At 36.7% G+C, this 15158-nt stretch overlaps 1 protein-coding gene across 2 annotated transcripts in view; it reads left to right on the top strand.

The window, feature by feature from the left end:
* The window catches only part of EPRS1 (glutamyl-prolyl-tRNA synthetase 1), a 97726-nt gene that overhangs the window by 80451 nt on the left and 2117 nt on the right, over positions 1-15158 (top strand). For both annotated transcript variants that reach the window (XM_004480233.5, XM_012520329.4), the window contains one exon: positions 10888-10966. In XM_004480233.5, coding sequence (XP_004480290.1) covers positions 10888-10966 — 79 coding nt within the window. The remainder of the gene's footprint in view (positions 1-10887; positions 10967-15158) is intronic.

Here is a 15158-nt window from a genome sequence, read left to right as displayed (position 1 = left end):
CACTTTCCCTTCCAATTGAATTTTGTAATTGCCTTTTCTATTTCTGCGAAGTAGGCTGTTGGAATTTTGATTGGCATTGCATTGAATCTATAAACCAGTTTGGGTAGGAGTGACAATGATATTTAGTCTTCCAATCCATGAATATGAAATGCCCTGCCATTTATACATAGGTCTTTTATTATTTATTTTAGCATTGTTTTGTAGTTTTCTGCATATAGGTCTTCTATTTCTTTGGTTAAATTGATTCCTAGGTGTTTGAGTCTTTTTGTTGCTATTATAAATGGAATTTCCCCCCTGGTTTCCTCCTCAGATTGTTCAGTACTAGTGTACAGAAACTGATTTTTGCATGTTGATCTTGTATCCTGCTACTTTCCTGAACTCAGTTATTAGCTCAAGACATTTCAGAATTTTCTGAATATAGGATCATGTCATCCACAAATAGTGAGTTTTACTTCCTCTTTTCTATTTGGGTGCTTTTTATTATTTTTTTCTTGCCTAACTGCTCTAGTTATAAGTCTAGCACAATGTTGAACAACACTGGTGACATTGGGCATCCTTGTCTTGTTCCCAATCTTAGAGAGAAATCTTTCACCCTTTCCCCATTGAGTATGATTTTGGCTGTGAGTTTTTCATATATGCTTTTTACCATAATGAGGAATTTTTCTTCTTTTCTATCTCTCAAAGTGTTTTTGTCAAGAAAGGATGTTGGATTTTATCAAATGCCTTTTCCGCATCGATTGAGGCAGTCGTGGTTTTTTCCCTTCAATTTGTTAATGTGTATTATGTCAATTGATTTTCTTAATGTTGTGCTAGCCTTGCATACCAGGAATAAATCCCACTTGGTCGTGATGTCCAAATCTTTTTGACAGGCTGTTGGATTCTATTTGCAAGTATTTTGTTTAGAATTTTTGTATCTATGTTCATTAGAGGGATTGGTCTGTACTTGTATTATCTTTATCTGGCTTCGGTACGAGAGTGATGTTGGCTTCATAAAATGTGTTGAGTAATTTTTCCCTCTTCAATTTTTCTTTTTTTTAAAAAAGATTTATTTATTTATTTAATCCCCCCCACACACCCAGGTTGTCTGTTCTCTGTGTCTATTTGCTGCGTCTTGTTTCTTTGTCCGCTTCTGTTGTCGTCAGCGGCACGGGAAGTGTGGGTGGCGCCATTCCTGGGCAGGCTGCACTTTCTTTCGTGCTGGGCGGCTCTCCTCATGGGGCGTACTCCTTGCACGTGGGGCTCCCCTACGCGGGGGACACCCCTGCGTGGCAGGGCACTCCTTGCGCACATCAGCACTGCGCATGGGCCAGCTCCACGCGGGTCAGGGAGGCCCGGGGTTTGAACCGCGGACCTCCCATGTGGTAGACGGATGCCCTAACCACTGGGCCAAGTCCGTTTCCCCCTCTTCAATTTTTATTCAGTCTCTTTGAATGTGATTAGTTTGTTAAGTTCTTGTATTTCTTGTAGTGTCTGTGTATATTGTTTGTGCATTTCTAGGTATTTGTTCATTTCATCTAGGTTGTCTAGTTTGTTGGCATACAGTTTCTCATAATATGCTCTTATGGTCCTTTATATTTCTGTGGGGTTAATCATAACTTCACCTCTTCCATCTGATTTTATTTGCATCTTCTCTTTTTTTTAGTGTAGCTCGAGGTTTGTCGATTTTTTTTTTTTAATCTTCTCAAAGATCCAGCTTTTGGTTTTGTTGATTTTCTTTATTGGTTTTGTTCTCAATTTCATTTTTTTCAGCTCTAATCTTTATTATTTCTTTCCTTGTGCTTGCTTTGGGAGTGTTTTGCTCTTCTTTTGTGCATCTCGATAATTGGTTATATCAAATCTTGCACCTCTTTAGGACTTTGATATATTTCTTGTGTTCCAGTTTCTTATGGCTCATAATTTTATGCTGATGCCTAGACATCTGACTAGGATGCTGAGTTTATTCAGATGCTCTATTTCTCTCTCTTCATAGGCATTGGTGGAAGCTGTGTGTTAACTACTGCTCTTTGGATCTTTTTTTTTTTTAATTTCTTTCCCCTTCCCTGCCGGCCCCCAGTTGTCTGTTCTCTGTCCATTCGCCGTATGTTCTTCTGTGTCTGCTTGTATTTTTGTCAGTGGCACCAGGAATCTGTGTCTCTTTTTGTTGAGTCATCTTGAGCCAGTTCTCTGTGTGTGCAGCGCCACTCCTGGGTAGGCTACACTTCTCTTTTGCTCTGTGCTACTCTCCTTACGGGGTGCACTCCTTGAGCGTAGGGCTCCCCTATGCAGGGGACACCCCTGCATGGCACGGCACTCCTTGCACGCGTCAGCACTGCACATGGGCCAGCTCACCACACAGGTCAGGAGGCCTGGGTTTGAACCCTCGACCCTCCATGTGGTAGGCGGATGCTCTATCCATTGAGCCAAATCCACTTCCCATGCTCTTTGATTCTTGGTTCAACCTATTCTGTGTCTTTAGCATTTTCCCTGTTAGTTGCTCAGAACTGGGCCCTGGACCCAGTAATGGTTTACAGAACCCCTTCCTAGGGCCTTGGGGAAGGGAAAACTGGGGCTGGAAAAACTCACGCGCACGTCATTGATCTGCCAGCAGATGGCACTCTCTGGCAGTCCTTGCAGTTCAGTGTCTGGTTCGGGTGTATTTGCTGCAGCATGGATTGGATCAATGTGATAGAGCTTCCTGCCTGGAGGCTAAGAGCCTAGTTTTTCAAACTTCCTCAGAGGCAGTTCTCCAGCCTTTGCTGGCAGCCCCCTCCATTTTCCCCGGTAAGAAATAATTCTGTTCCCAGTTGTGTTCTTAACCAGTCCTGGTCAGTAGAGGGGGAGATTGAGAGTGTTGGATCTCTTTAGTTCATAGCCAGCTCCCAGGACCAACAATGGTGCGGCCCCACCCAGCCTGGAAGGGCTCTTGGGACCCAGCAGATCATGTCTGTGTGTCAGAAGCTCAGTCAGCCTTAGTCTGTGTCCCTCTCCCTCACCTTTTTTCAGAAGGTGAATCCCTGGAGCCCTCTGTCTTCAGCCACTGGCCTCAAGGCCTGAGAATGCAGAAGTGCTTCTAGTGTGGGGAGGTTGCAGGCAGTAGCAGCACCACTTCTAAGTCACCATTTTGCAGTCACAGTTCTTTTCCTTTGTCCTTCTCTCTTGTGGGCAGTCTCCAACTTCCCCCAGTGTACTATACTGTACCCTTGAAGATTTTTTTCCAGGCTGTTTCAGCCTGTCCTCTCGCTATTTTTCTGGGAGAGAGGAGAGTCTCGTCTTTCTAGTATGCCATCTTCATGGAAGTTCCTATTTTCATTTTGAATGAAAAGAAAAAGAAGACTTATAAGCATTTTACTTTTTTTTTAATTGGTTCTCTTATAAAGGTTTTAAGAGATCTCTTATACCTCTGTAAATTCTTGGAGGACAGTCTTATTTTTTATTTTTATATTCTGTGGTAATACAAAAATCAAAATGTATGGATAGATACTAAATATTTACCAGATGAATTTATTAATAAACAACTGATATTTTTATAGGAGAAATTCTTACCACACAGCCTCCCTCTCACATTCAAGTTCTCTGTTCTTTTTCATATGTGAGGTGGTTATTAAATAGGTTTTGTTTAGACAGTTCACGTTTAGCAATGATTTTACCTTTTTTTTTTCTTTTACGTCTTTGTTTTTTTCTATTTAGGTATATATGGTCATTGTAGAAAATTTTAGAAATAATGAAAAATATAAAGAAAAATAATGCTACCTGTAACTCACTATCCAGAGATACAATCAATGAAAGTATTTTGGTATATTGCCTTCTTTTTCTCTATTAGCAGGCAAATAGGGGTGTGTAGAGTTAAATCATTTTGCATATATGAATTTAGATCAACTTTTTCACTTAATATCAGCTTGTTTCACCATTAAATTTTAGTTTTAAAAAAATCTTATACATTGCAATGAGTTTGTAAAATATAAGACCTTTGAATACATCAAAGTTCTAAACAGAATATTGTTCAAGGGAAGAAAAACACTTAAATGAAAGTATTGGATGTTTTTGTAATGGTCTCCAGTTGTCTCCCTGGAAGACTGACTTAGGGCACCTGTTTCGGTCACCTACCCTGGAATTTACGCAGGGCAGAGACATGGCATGAAAAGGGGTGTGGAGCAGTGGAGCACAGCCAGTGTGGAAAAGTGGAGTAGAATTGGTGCCAAATGCTGGAATGGAAAGCTGGAGCAGAGAGAGCGGTGTTGTGAACTGAGCTAACCTCAGCTACCTGGAGCAAAAGTCCATGATTGAGACAAAGAACATAGTTCAGGGCCTGGGAAGAGAAGCTGGGGAGAGAAAAGTCCATTTTGGAGGGAAAATATTCACACATACTGGGGAATTCTTGAAAGTTACCATACATGCTCAGAGTAAGACTCTGAAAAACCATAGGCTGATCTATAGGTTTAGTATTAAGTGGGCTAAGCATTGAAGAAACTCAGCCCAGAGCCAATCTACACTAAAACCCTGGGTCAGAGGAAGAATCCAGTACACTGATGGTAGCACATCAAAATATTCAAATTCCAGAATTTAAAAAAGTACTACTGTAAGACATACAAAGAAACAGAAGAGATGGCCCATTCAGAGGAACAAAATAAAACAACAGAGGAAATGCAGACAATGGAACAACTAATTAAAGACATAAGCTTCTTATGTACATAGACCTGAAGAAAATCAGGAAGATAGTGAATGAACAAAAGGAAGAATTAGAAATGTTTAAAGGGAACAGAATATAAATTTAGGGGGATGGAAAATGCAGTAACAGAAATATAAATTGTGCTAGAGGCATTCAATAGAAGATGTGAACAGTCTGAAGAAAGAATCAGTGAACTGAAGATAGAACAATTAAAAATTATTGTCTGAAGAGCAGAAAGAAAAGATAATGGGGGACAAAAAAACTGAGGAGAGCCTAACATACCTGTAGGACAACATGAAACATACCCACACAAACATTACAGGAATCCCAGAAAAAAAAGAGAGGGAAAAAAAGACAGAATATTTAAGGTATAATGACCAAACACTCCCCAAAATTGATAAAAATGATTAATATACACATCCTAGAACATCAAGGAACTCCAAATAAGTTAATTAACTTAAAGAGACCCACACTGATATACATTGTAATTAAACCAAGGACTAAGAGAGGATTCTAAAGGCAAGTGAGAAGTAACTTGTCACATACAAGGGATCCTCAATAAGATTGAATGGTGATTTCTCATTAGAAACTATGGAGGCAGTGGGATAATATATAGAGAGTGCTAAGGGAGAAAAAAAAGACAGCCAAAATTCTATGTCAGTCAAAACTGTTCTCCACAAATGAAGATGCAATTAAGACATTAAGAGATGAACAAAAGCTGAGGAAGTTTGTCACCATTAGACCTGACCTGCAAGATATGCTAAAGGAAGTTCTTCAATTTGAAAGGAAAGGAAAGACACTCACTACACAGTAGCTTACAGCCCTGTGAAGAAATAAAGATCTCCAATAAAGATAACTTCGTGGGCATATACAAATGCCAGTATTGTATTCTGAGTATGTAATTCTACTTTTTAAAAATCTCTTAGAAGATTTTAAATACAAATGCATAAGAAATAATATTTGTTATGCAAATATTTAAAACTTTAAAGGGGAAATGTGTGACAAGAACAACAGAGATAGGTACTAAGGACAGTAGAGATTGTGTATACTATTGAAATTAAGTTGGTATCGACTTAAACTAGTTTTTTTAAAAACTTGGAATGTTGAATATAAAACCTCATGGCAACCACAGAAAAAATATCCAAAATACACACAAAAAAGGAAATAAGGAGGGGTCACTCAGTTACCTCACAAAAGATGAACTATACACAAAAAAGACACAAAATTTACAAGAGTGGAATGGGTACAGCACAGTGGTTGAGCATGTGCATCACATGTTCAAGGTCCCATATTGAATCCCTGGTACCTCCTTAAAAAAAAAAAGAAAAAAAGAAACAAGGGTGAAATGACTAATTGCTAATGCTTTATCAGTAGATACTTTGAATATAATTTGATTAAACTCTCCAAAAGACACAGATTGACAGAATGGGTAAATAGCCTGATTCAATTATGTATTGTTAGAAGAGATTCATCTTAGACCTAACGACACAAATAGGTTGAAAATGAAAGAATAGAAAAAATATTCCACACAAATAGAAACCAAAAGAGAGGCAGAGTGGCAATTCTAATATCAGATGATACAGACTTTTAAGTCAGAATTAGTGACAAGAGACAGAAGTAAACAGATCTCACCACCAAGATAGTATAACAGATCTCACCACCAAGATAGTATAAACATATGCACCAAATCACAGAGCCCCAAAATACATGAAGCAAACTCAACAAAACTCAAGGGAAAAACAGGCAGATCTACAATAATAGTTGAGGCTTCTGTATACTATTTTCAATAATGGAAAGGGCATCTAGACAAAGGCCAGTAAGGAAATAAGACTTGAATGATACTGGAAACAAACTAGACTTAACAGACCTATATAGAACACTCTACCCAACAGGAACAGAGTACACATTTTTTCTCAAGTGCACATGGATTATTCTCCAGGATAGACTATATGTTAGATAGACCACAAAACAAGTCTCAGTAATTTTAAAAAGATAGATACAACATGAGACATCTTATCCAATAAAGATGGAATTAAATTAGAATCAATAACTTCTCTTCACATCTTGAGGAACTAGACAAAGATGAGTAAACTAAATTTAAAGGTGATAAAGGGAAAGAAATAAAAATTAGAGCAGAGAGAAGTAAAATAGGTAAGAGAAAACAGAAAATGAATGAAACCAAAGTCACTAAATTGAAAATTGACAAACGTTTTAACTACACTGACAGAAAGTTAGAGAAGATGCAAATAACTGAAATCCAAAATGAAAGTTGTGTCATTACTGCTGATCTTGTAAAAACTTGAAGACTTATAAGAGAATATTATAAACAATTGTATGCCAGTAAATGAGATACTCATGTAGAGAAAGTGGCCAAATTCCTAGAACATGCAACTTAGGTAAACTGGCTTAAGAAAAAACAGATCTCAACAAACCAATTACAAGTAAAGAGGTTGTATGGGTACAGGTCCAGATGGCTTCACTGGTGAATATTACCAAATATTAAAGGAAGAATTAATAACATTCCTTCTCAAACTCTTCCAAATGACTGAAGAGGAGGGAATTCCCCCTGAGGTCAGAAACAAAATAAGGATGCCTTATTTCACCATTGCTATTCACCATTGTTCTGAAAGTTCTAGCAAGAACAATTAGGCAAGAAAAAGAAATAAAAGACATCCAAATTAGAAAAGAAGTAAAACTGTCTCTATTATCATATGATATAATCCTTTATATAACACTCCAAAAGAATCCACAAGAAAACTACTAGAACTAATATTTGAATTCAGCAAAGTTTCAGGTTATAAGATTAATATACAAAAAGATTTCTGTAGACTAGCCAAAAAGTGATCTGAAAAGGGAACTTAAAAGACAATTTATTTTACAGTCTTAAAGAATTGTATATCTAGCAATAAATTTAGTCAAAGTGGTGAAAGTCTTGTATACTAAAAACTGTAGAACATTGCTGAGAGAAACTAAAGGAGACACAAATAAATGGATAGGTTATCTCATGTTCATGGATAGGAAGACTTAAATTGTTATAATGTCAGTATCACCCAAAGTAATATATAACATCAATCAGTTCCTATCAAAATCCCAGCAGCCTTTTTTGCAGAAATGGAAAAGACAATCCTCAAATTCATAGGGATCTCCAAGGGGCCCCAAAGAGCAAATCAGTATTGCAGAAGAAGAGCAAAGTTGACAGTCTCACACTTTACAATTTTAAAACTTCCTACAAAGTCACAATAATCAAATCAAGCTGAGACTGGCATAAATGTAGACATGTAGATCACTGGAATAGAATCTGAGAAACAAACTCATACATCTTTAGCCAACTGAATTTTGACAAAAGTGTCAAGTCTGCTTACTGGGGAAAGAATAATCTCTTCAATAGGTTTGGGAAAACTGGATAACCACAGGCAAAAGAATGAAGTTGGACCCTGTTCTAGTTTGCTAAGCTGCTCAAAGCAGATAATATGAAATGCATTGACTTTAACAGTGTAAGCTAATACTAAAAGCTTACAGTTTTGAGGCTGAGAAAAATGTCTAAATTAAGGCATCATCAGGTGATGCTTTCTTCCCAAAGACAGGCAGCCATGCTGGACTCTTCTCTTACATGGCAAGGCACGTGATAACCTTGTTTCTGTGGCTTTCTCTTTGTCTGAATTTCAATCATATAAAACACTCCAGTAAGAGGACTAAGACCCACTTGGATGAAGTGGGTCACATCTTAAGATCTTACCACAATGGGTCCACACCCAGGGGATGGATTAACTTTTTATTTTTTTGGATTAATTTATTCTCCATTTGCTGTGTGTTGTTCTGTGTCCACTTGCATTCTTATCAGGCGGCACTGGGAATCTGTGTCTCTTTTTGTTGCATCATCTTGCTGCATCAGCTCTCAGTGTGTGTGGCGCCACTCCTGGACGGGCTGTGCTTTTTTTGCACAGGATGGCTCTCCTTGCGGGGCACGCTCCTTGCACAGGGGGCACCGCTGCATGGCATGACACTCCTTGCACACGGCAGCACTATGCATGGGCCGGCTTACCACACGGGCCAGAAAACCCTAGGTACTGAACCCTGGACCTCCTATATGGTAGGTGGATGCTCTATCAGTTGAGGCACATCCGTTTTAATGTATGAATTAACTTTAAGAACATGCTTTCCTGAGATCCATACAACTTCAAACCATCTCAGGTCCCTATCTCACATGTTATTCCAAAACCAAAACAACTCAAAATGAATTAAGAACTTAAACATAAAAGCTATAACCCTAAAAGCCTTAGAGGAAAATAGGGGTAACCTTCATAATCTTGAATTTGACAGTAATTTCTTAGATACCACACCAAAGCACAAGCAGCAAAAAAAAAAAAAAGTAGACTTAATCAAAATTAAAAACTTTTGTATGTTAAAGGTCATTATCAAGAGAGTGAAAAGACAACTCACAGAATGAAATAGTTATTAGCCATGTATTTAATGAGAGTTTAATACCCAGAATATATAAGCAACTAGTGTAACTCAGGTATGAAAAGACAACCCATTAAATAATGGACAAAGGACTTGAACAGACATTTTTTCAAAGAAGATTTCATAAATGGGATGGACATAGACAGAGAAAAGACACAGGAGCTCAGAGAGGAATTAAGAAGCTGAGAGAAAAAGCCATAGACAGAAGAGCCAGAAGCTGAAAGCAATGGACCCTGGAGAAGAAGGCAGAGGTCATTGCAAGCTAATAAACTCCAATTGAAAAAGTCAGTCCATACTCTGGTATATTGCTTTTGGCAGCTTTTAGCAAACTAAAACAGCAAGTGAAAACCACATTAAGATAATACTTCATACCTAATAGGATAGTAATTATTAAAAAGAAAGAAAAACAGAAAATAACAAGTGTTGATGAGGATGTAGAGAAATGGAACCCTTGTAGTTTGTTAATTGTAAAATGGTGTAGCCACTGTAGAAATTTGGTTGTTCCTCAGATAGGTAGACATAGAATTATCATGTGATCCTCTAAATCCCACTTCTTGGTATATGCCCAAAAGAATTGAAAGCAATGACTCAAACAGGTATTTGTTCACAGCAGCATTATCCACAATAGCCAAAAACAATGCAGTGTCCATCAGAAATGTACAAACAGTATGGTTTATACATACAGTGAAATATTCTTCTATAAAAAGGAGTGAAATTCTGATACACACTACAACATGGATGAACCTTGAAGACATCATTTTGAGTGAAATAAACCAAACACAAAAAGACAAACATTGTATGATCTCACTTATGTGAAATACCTAGAATAAGCAAATTCATAGGAATGGAAAGTAGATTATAGCTAAAAGATGGGGGGAATAGGGTGTTATTGCTTAATTGGTATGGAGTTTCTGTTTGGGTAATGGATGTTGGTGATGGTAGCCCAATATTGTGAATACCACTGAATTATACAGTTGAAAGTGGTAAAAATGGGAAATACTGAGTTGTTTTCATGTTAATACAATTTTTTAAAATAACCGTATTCTGATAGCTAGTAAGTAATATACCCAGGACATGAATGTTGACCAGTTCAAATTGAAGAGCAATTGCAAAAATAATTATCTCCTATTGTGAGCTTGGTAAATTTCCCATACATTTTTTAAAAAAAGATTTATTATTTATTTATTTCTCTCCCCTTCCCCTGCCCCAGTTGTCTGTTCTCTATGTCTGTTTGCTGCGTTGTCTTCTTTGTCCGCTTCTGTTGTTGTCAGCGGCACTGGAATCTGTGTTTCTTTTTTTTGTTGCGTCATCTTGTTGTGCCAGCTCTCTGTGTGTGCAGTGCCATTCCTGGGCAGGTTGCACTTTCTTTCCCGCTGGGCGGCTCTTCTTACGGGGTGCACTCCTTGCGCGTGGGGCTCCCCTACGCAGGGACACCCGTGCGTGGCACGGCACTCCTTGCATGCATTAGCACTGCGCGTGGGCCAGCTCCACATGGGTCAAGGAGGCCCGGGGTTTGAACTGCGGACCTCCCATGTGGTGTAAATGGATGCCCTAACCACTGGGCCAAATCCGCTTCCTTCCCATACATTTAATGCTCAAAGTAATGTAATGATGAGATAACAGATTTACTGAAGGTCATTGCTAGTGGCAAAGTGGAGATTGAACTTTAGTTCATACTTTCAAGTTAATGTTCTTTCATTAAATTATGTTTATTTTACATACATATTTTAAATTTGTCATATTTGCAAGAAAAATTATAATCTTTCTAATACCTTTATTAGAGCTTCTGAAGACCTCAAGACTCGTATGGTAGTGGCTAACACAATGGAAGAGTTTCAGAAAGCACTAGATTCTGGAAAGGTAAGAGACTTCTGAAAAGTTTTGAATATAAAAATATCTTAGTGAATCATATTTTAAGACTCATCAAATTTATACATGGTAGTAATCTCTTTTTCAAGACCAGTAACACAAGGAGATTATATATTACTCAATATTATGCACTCTTTTATCTTCCACTTGCTTTCTAAAAGCATTGCAATATTATATCATTTTTAAATATAACTATGAACTAATTATATAAAATCTTTTTCTCCTGCTGGATATGCTAGCTAAACAACATATGCAACTCTTATCTCTGATGCCTTCATTATTGAAATATTTCATTTTATTGTTTCATTTTGATATAAATTCCTAATGTAAGCATTGTTCTAGTTTAGAAATGTAATGAGCAGATTCCTAAAACAAGAAGAAAACTCAATTTCTTTCAATTCCTTGACCATAATACTTATCCAGATTTTGATTGATTGGACTTTCTCAGTACTTAGAAGAGAAGTATTACTCAGATCTAAACCTGTTTTTCAGAACAAATGGATGCTTCTGGTTCCTTGAAACCACTTAGGTTTTTTCTAATAAGGTAGTTTAATGGCCCTTTAAAATTTCATAAGTTTTATGTATTTATGTCCATGTGGTTTTTCTTAGCCTAAAATTTTAAGTTTCGTAAGGAAGAGATCCTCATTTGCAAAATGATTAGCTATTGGAATGAACTATAAACTTCAGTACTCTGATAGTCACAATTTTTTTTTTTTTGGTTCATATTTGAATATACACGCAGTCCTGTGTCCCCACATTACACATGAGAAAACCATGGCCCAGAATTTAAAAGAGTTACCCTGAGCTATACAGAAGCAGACCTAGTGCTATAATTTAGATTCCTCCTCTCACTAAGTTTAATGCACTTTGCTTTGTGTCTTTTTTTTCCCAATTTATGCTGAGAATGTAAGGCAAAATTAATGTCTCTGAATCTCAGTTTATTAATCTGTAAAATGAGCACAAAATAGATCATCTCAAAATCCCTTTATAACCTTAATTCTTTGATGTTTAACTTTCTTTTTTTCTTGTTTTATTTCCTTTGTAATCTTCCATCTTTCCTGGTTCCATTATTTGTCAGTTGACTCAGATTGCCCATTTCTAGTACAAGGCTAGAAAATGGACTCTATGCAGTGTTTATTTTTCCTGTAACTTATTCAAATGATTATTTTCTTTTTGTTCCCATAAGGATCAGATTTTAAAATTTTCTTTATTGTAGAAATATGATAGTGGTCAGTTTTGCAGTACTGTCTATTAAAGACATTGCATAAGAGTTAATAAATCAATAAAGTGTCAGTAAATCCATTGCTTTCACAGAAATGAATCCCAGCAGATATTTTTGGAATTATATCTTTTAATTCTAATATTAGATAAGCTACTGGACAGATTTTACCATCTGTTCTCATGTAGAATGCATAGTATTGTAGTTGTATGTCCAAAGACTACATAGTGACTAGAAAATCATCTTTGTTTCTCATATTCAGTAGTCAGTTCCATTCTCCTCACCTCTTGTTGGTCAGCTTAGTTGTGTTGACTGATGATCAAGCAACCTTTGAGGCCATTGCAAATAAAATTGTATTTACTGGGAGGGAAAAACGAAAGGGAGCTTTGGAACTTGAATGTGGGTGAAAGTTTGATTTTTCTACTCTTCCTTATTGGTATAAATGAAAAAGTAATAGTTTTTTAATCTGATTTTATAGGGCTTGATTTTAGTAAGGTAAGGGAGGATTTTAATTTAATGAAGAATAAATATTATCTATAAGTAATGTGTATTTTTTTGCAGTTGTCTTACATTACTTACCTGTTATTGATCACTGATTTTCAAGTACTGATATTTCTCCCCATGCGCATTTTCAGCTAAGGAATAAGAAATTATAGATTGCAAAAGACTATTTTTTTTAAGATAGTGTCTTTTTAAAGCATAGCTATAGAAATAATCAGAAATAAAGTCTTAAAAACCTTTCCATGACTGAATAAATTGTTTTAAAATGCTGTCCTTTCATATTAATGAAGTTAAAAGGAATTAAAACATGCTTTTTTGCAAAATTATGTGTAAGTCCAAATACATAATAACAACAACTTTACTCGAATTTGTTTCTATGCTACAAAACGTGGTTTCTTTATTTTGATTTGATTTTAAATTAGTATTAAGGAAATACATACTTTAAGGTTTCATGGTTCTTTTCTAAAAAACAAAAAGACTTCGTTTACTGTAAAAAAATTGTTAAAGTTATAGGAAAAGTAGAGTTGTAAAATTTTTTTAAAGGGTTTATTTATTTATTTCTCTCCCCTTCCCACCCGCCCCCCGCCCCTCACCCCGGTTGTCTGTTCTCTGGATCTATTTGCTGCATGTTCTTCTTTGTCCGCTTCTGTTGTTGTCAGCGGCATGGGAATCTGTGTTTCTTTTTGTTGCGTCATCTTGTTGTGTCAGCTCTCCTTGTAGGCGGCGCCATTCTTGGGCAGGCTGCACTTTTTTTCGCTCTGGGCGGCTCTCCTTATGGGGCGCACTCCTTGCGCATGGGGCTCCCCTACGCAAGGGACACCCCTGTGTGGCACGGCACTCCTTGCACGCATCAGCACTGTGCGTGGGCCAGCTGCACATGGGTCAAGGAGGCCCGGGGTTTGAACCGTGGACCTCCCATGTGGTAGGCGGACACCCTAACCACTGGGCCAAGTTGGCTTCCCGATTTGTAAATTTTTGTAACTTAATAAAAGTAAAATTTTTCAAAGAAACCAGATTTGAACTTACTACCCAAAAGAGTCTTTAAGTTTTTATTGTCTGAATATTTTTGTCATTGTATAATTAGTAAAGTTTTTCCCTATTCTATCTTTTATAATGAATTTAAGTACTTTTATGAATGTACATTTTTTTCGTCCTTTTTATTTATTTAATTGCTAATGATTTACCAAGTCTCAATACAGGGAAGTGACTTTGTTATTTCAGCTTCTATGTCTCTAGGTTTGTTTTTACTTTAATTTTCATTGCACAGATTATTCCCATACTAAAATTTCAAAAAATATTTATTATTGCCATCCCTGCCACCTTCTCCCCACCCAGCCACTTCCACCCCCAGGATTTGCCCTTCGAAACCTGTTTAACCAAATCCCAAGGGCTCAGAAGAGTTTCCATGAAGGATTTTTAATTTGAGCCTGAAATGTGTAGCTGGTAATAGTTAATCAGAAATTGATGAGAAAGCTACATTAATTCCTATCTGTTTTTAAGGTGTTTATTTCTAATGCATGGGGATTATCCAAACCTTCACTCTCCCCAGTATTAATGGTGTTCTCCAGGAATTTTTTATAGGATCGTTATGTAATTGTTATTGAAGACAGACCTCATTTTGAAGTACACATGATATGAAAATTTTAGCATCCAGAACTGGCGGAAATTCTTAATGTTCGTCTAGTCCAACATCTACATTTTATAAAAGAAAACTGAGGGCTAGAGGTTTTCAAAAGATAGTGAATTTGAAAATTAGGATAAAAATCCAGGTCTTTTGGTTTTGCCCCATTCTTTTTGATCTAACAAAACAAAATTGAGAGGTTGTTTTTTTCCCCATACAAAATGATTTCAGACCTTCCAATACCATTTTACTTGAGAAGTTATTCATTTACTTACAACATGTCAGAAGCATTCTTGGCCTAAAGTGAGGTTTGCATGATTGTTAATTGTTACTGTTATCCTTTAAAAATCAGTTTATCGTCTACTTTTGATCCTCCCATTACCCATCTAGATAGGCAGAGCAGACATTGGTCTAGAATTGAAGTGAGGAAGGCACAAGTGAATTCTAGATTCAGGTTTCCTCACTGTGTTATAGCCAGTTTATTTAGACATTTTAGAATTCTGCAGTGTTATCTTGATGACCTGTGGTATGGATTTTTCATAGAAAAAATATTCTTTCCAATGTCTTTTTTTTTTTTAATATACAGAAAATTTATTCTTTTTGATGTCATAGACCCATATAAATAATGTTGGTTGACAAGGCAGTGCATCTTCTTTTTTTCATTCAGTTTCTTTCCTGTTCCTTGGCCCCTCTCTAGGGCCTTCATATTCAAAATGTGTTACAGGTGCTAACATTACTGGTATCACCTGCAGCTTGTTAGACATGCAAAATTCTGGCCTGACCCCAGAATTAGTGAATGATAGTTTTAAGTTTTAACCCTAGGTGTTTCATACATATAACCC

This window comes from Dasypus novemcinctus, chromosome 13, assembly GCF_030445035.2.
Source record: "Dasypus novemcinctus isolate mDasNov1 chromosome 13, mDasNov1.1.hap2, whole genome shotgun sequence".
Lineage (NCBI taxonomy): Eukaryota > Metazoa > Chordata > Mammalia > Cingulata > Dasypodidae > Dasypus > Dasypus novemcinctus.
The sequence above is the reverse complement of the archived record's forward strand: the minus strand, read 5'-3'. Positions and strand labels throughout refer to the sequence as shown.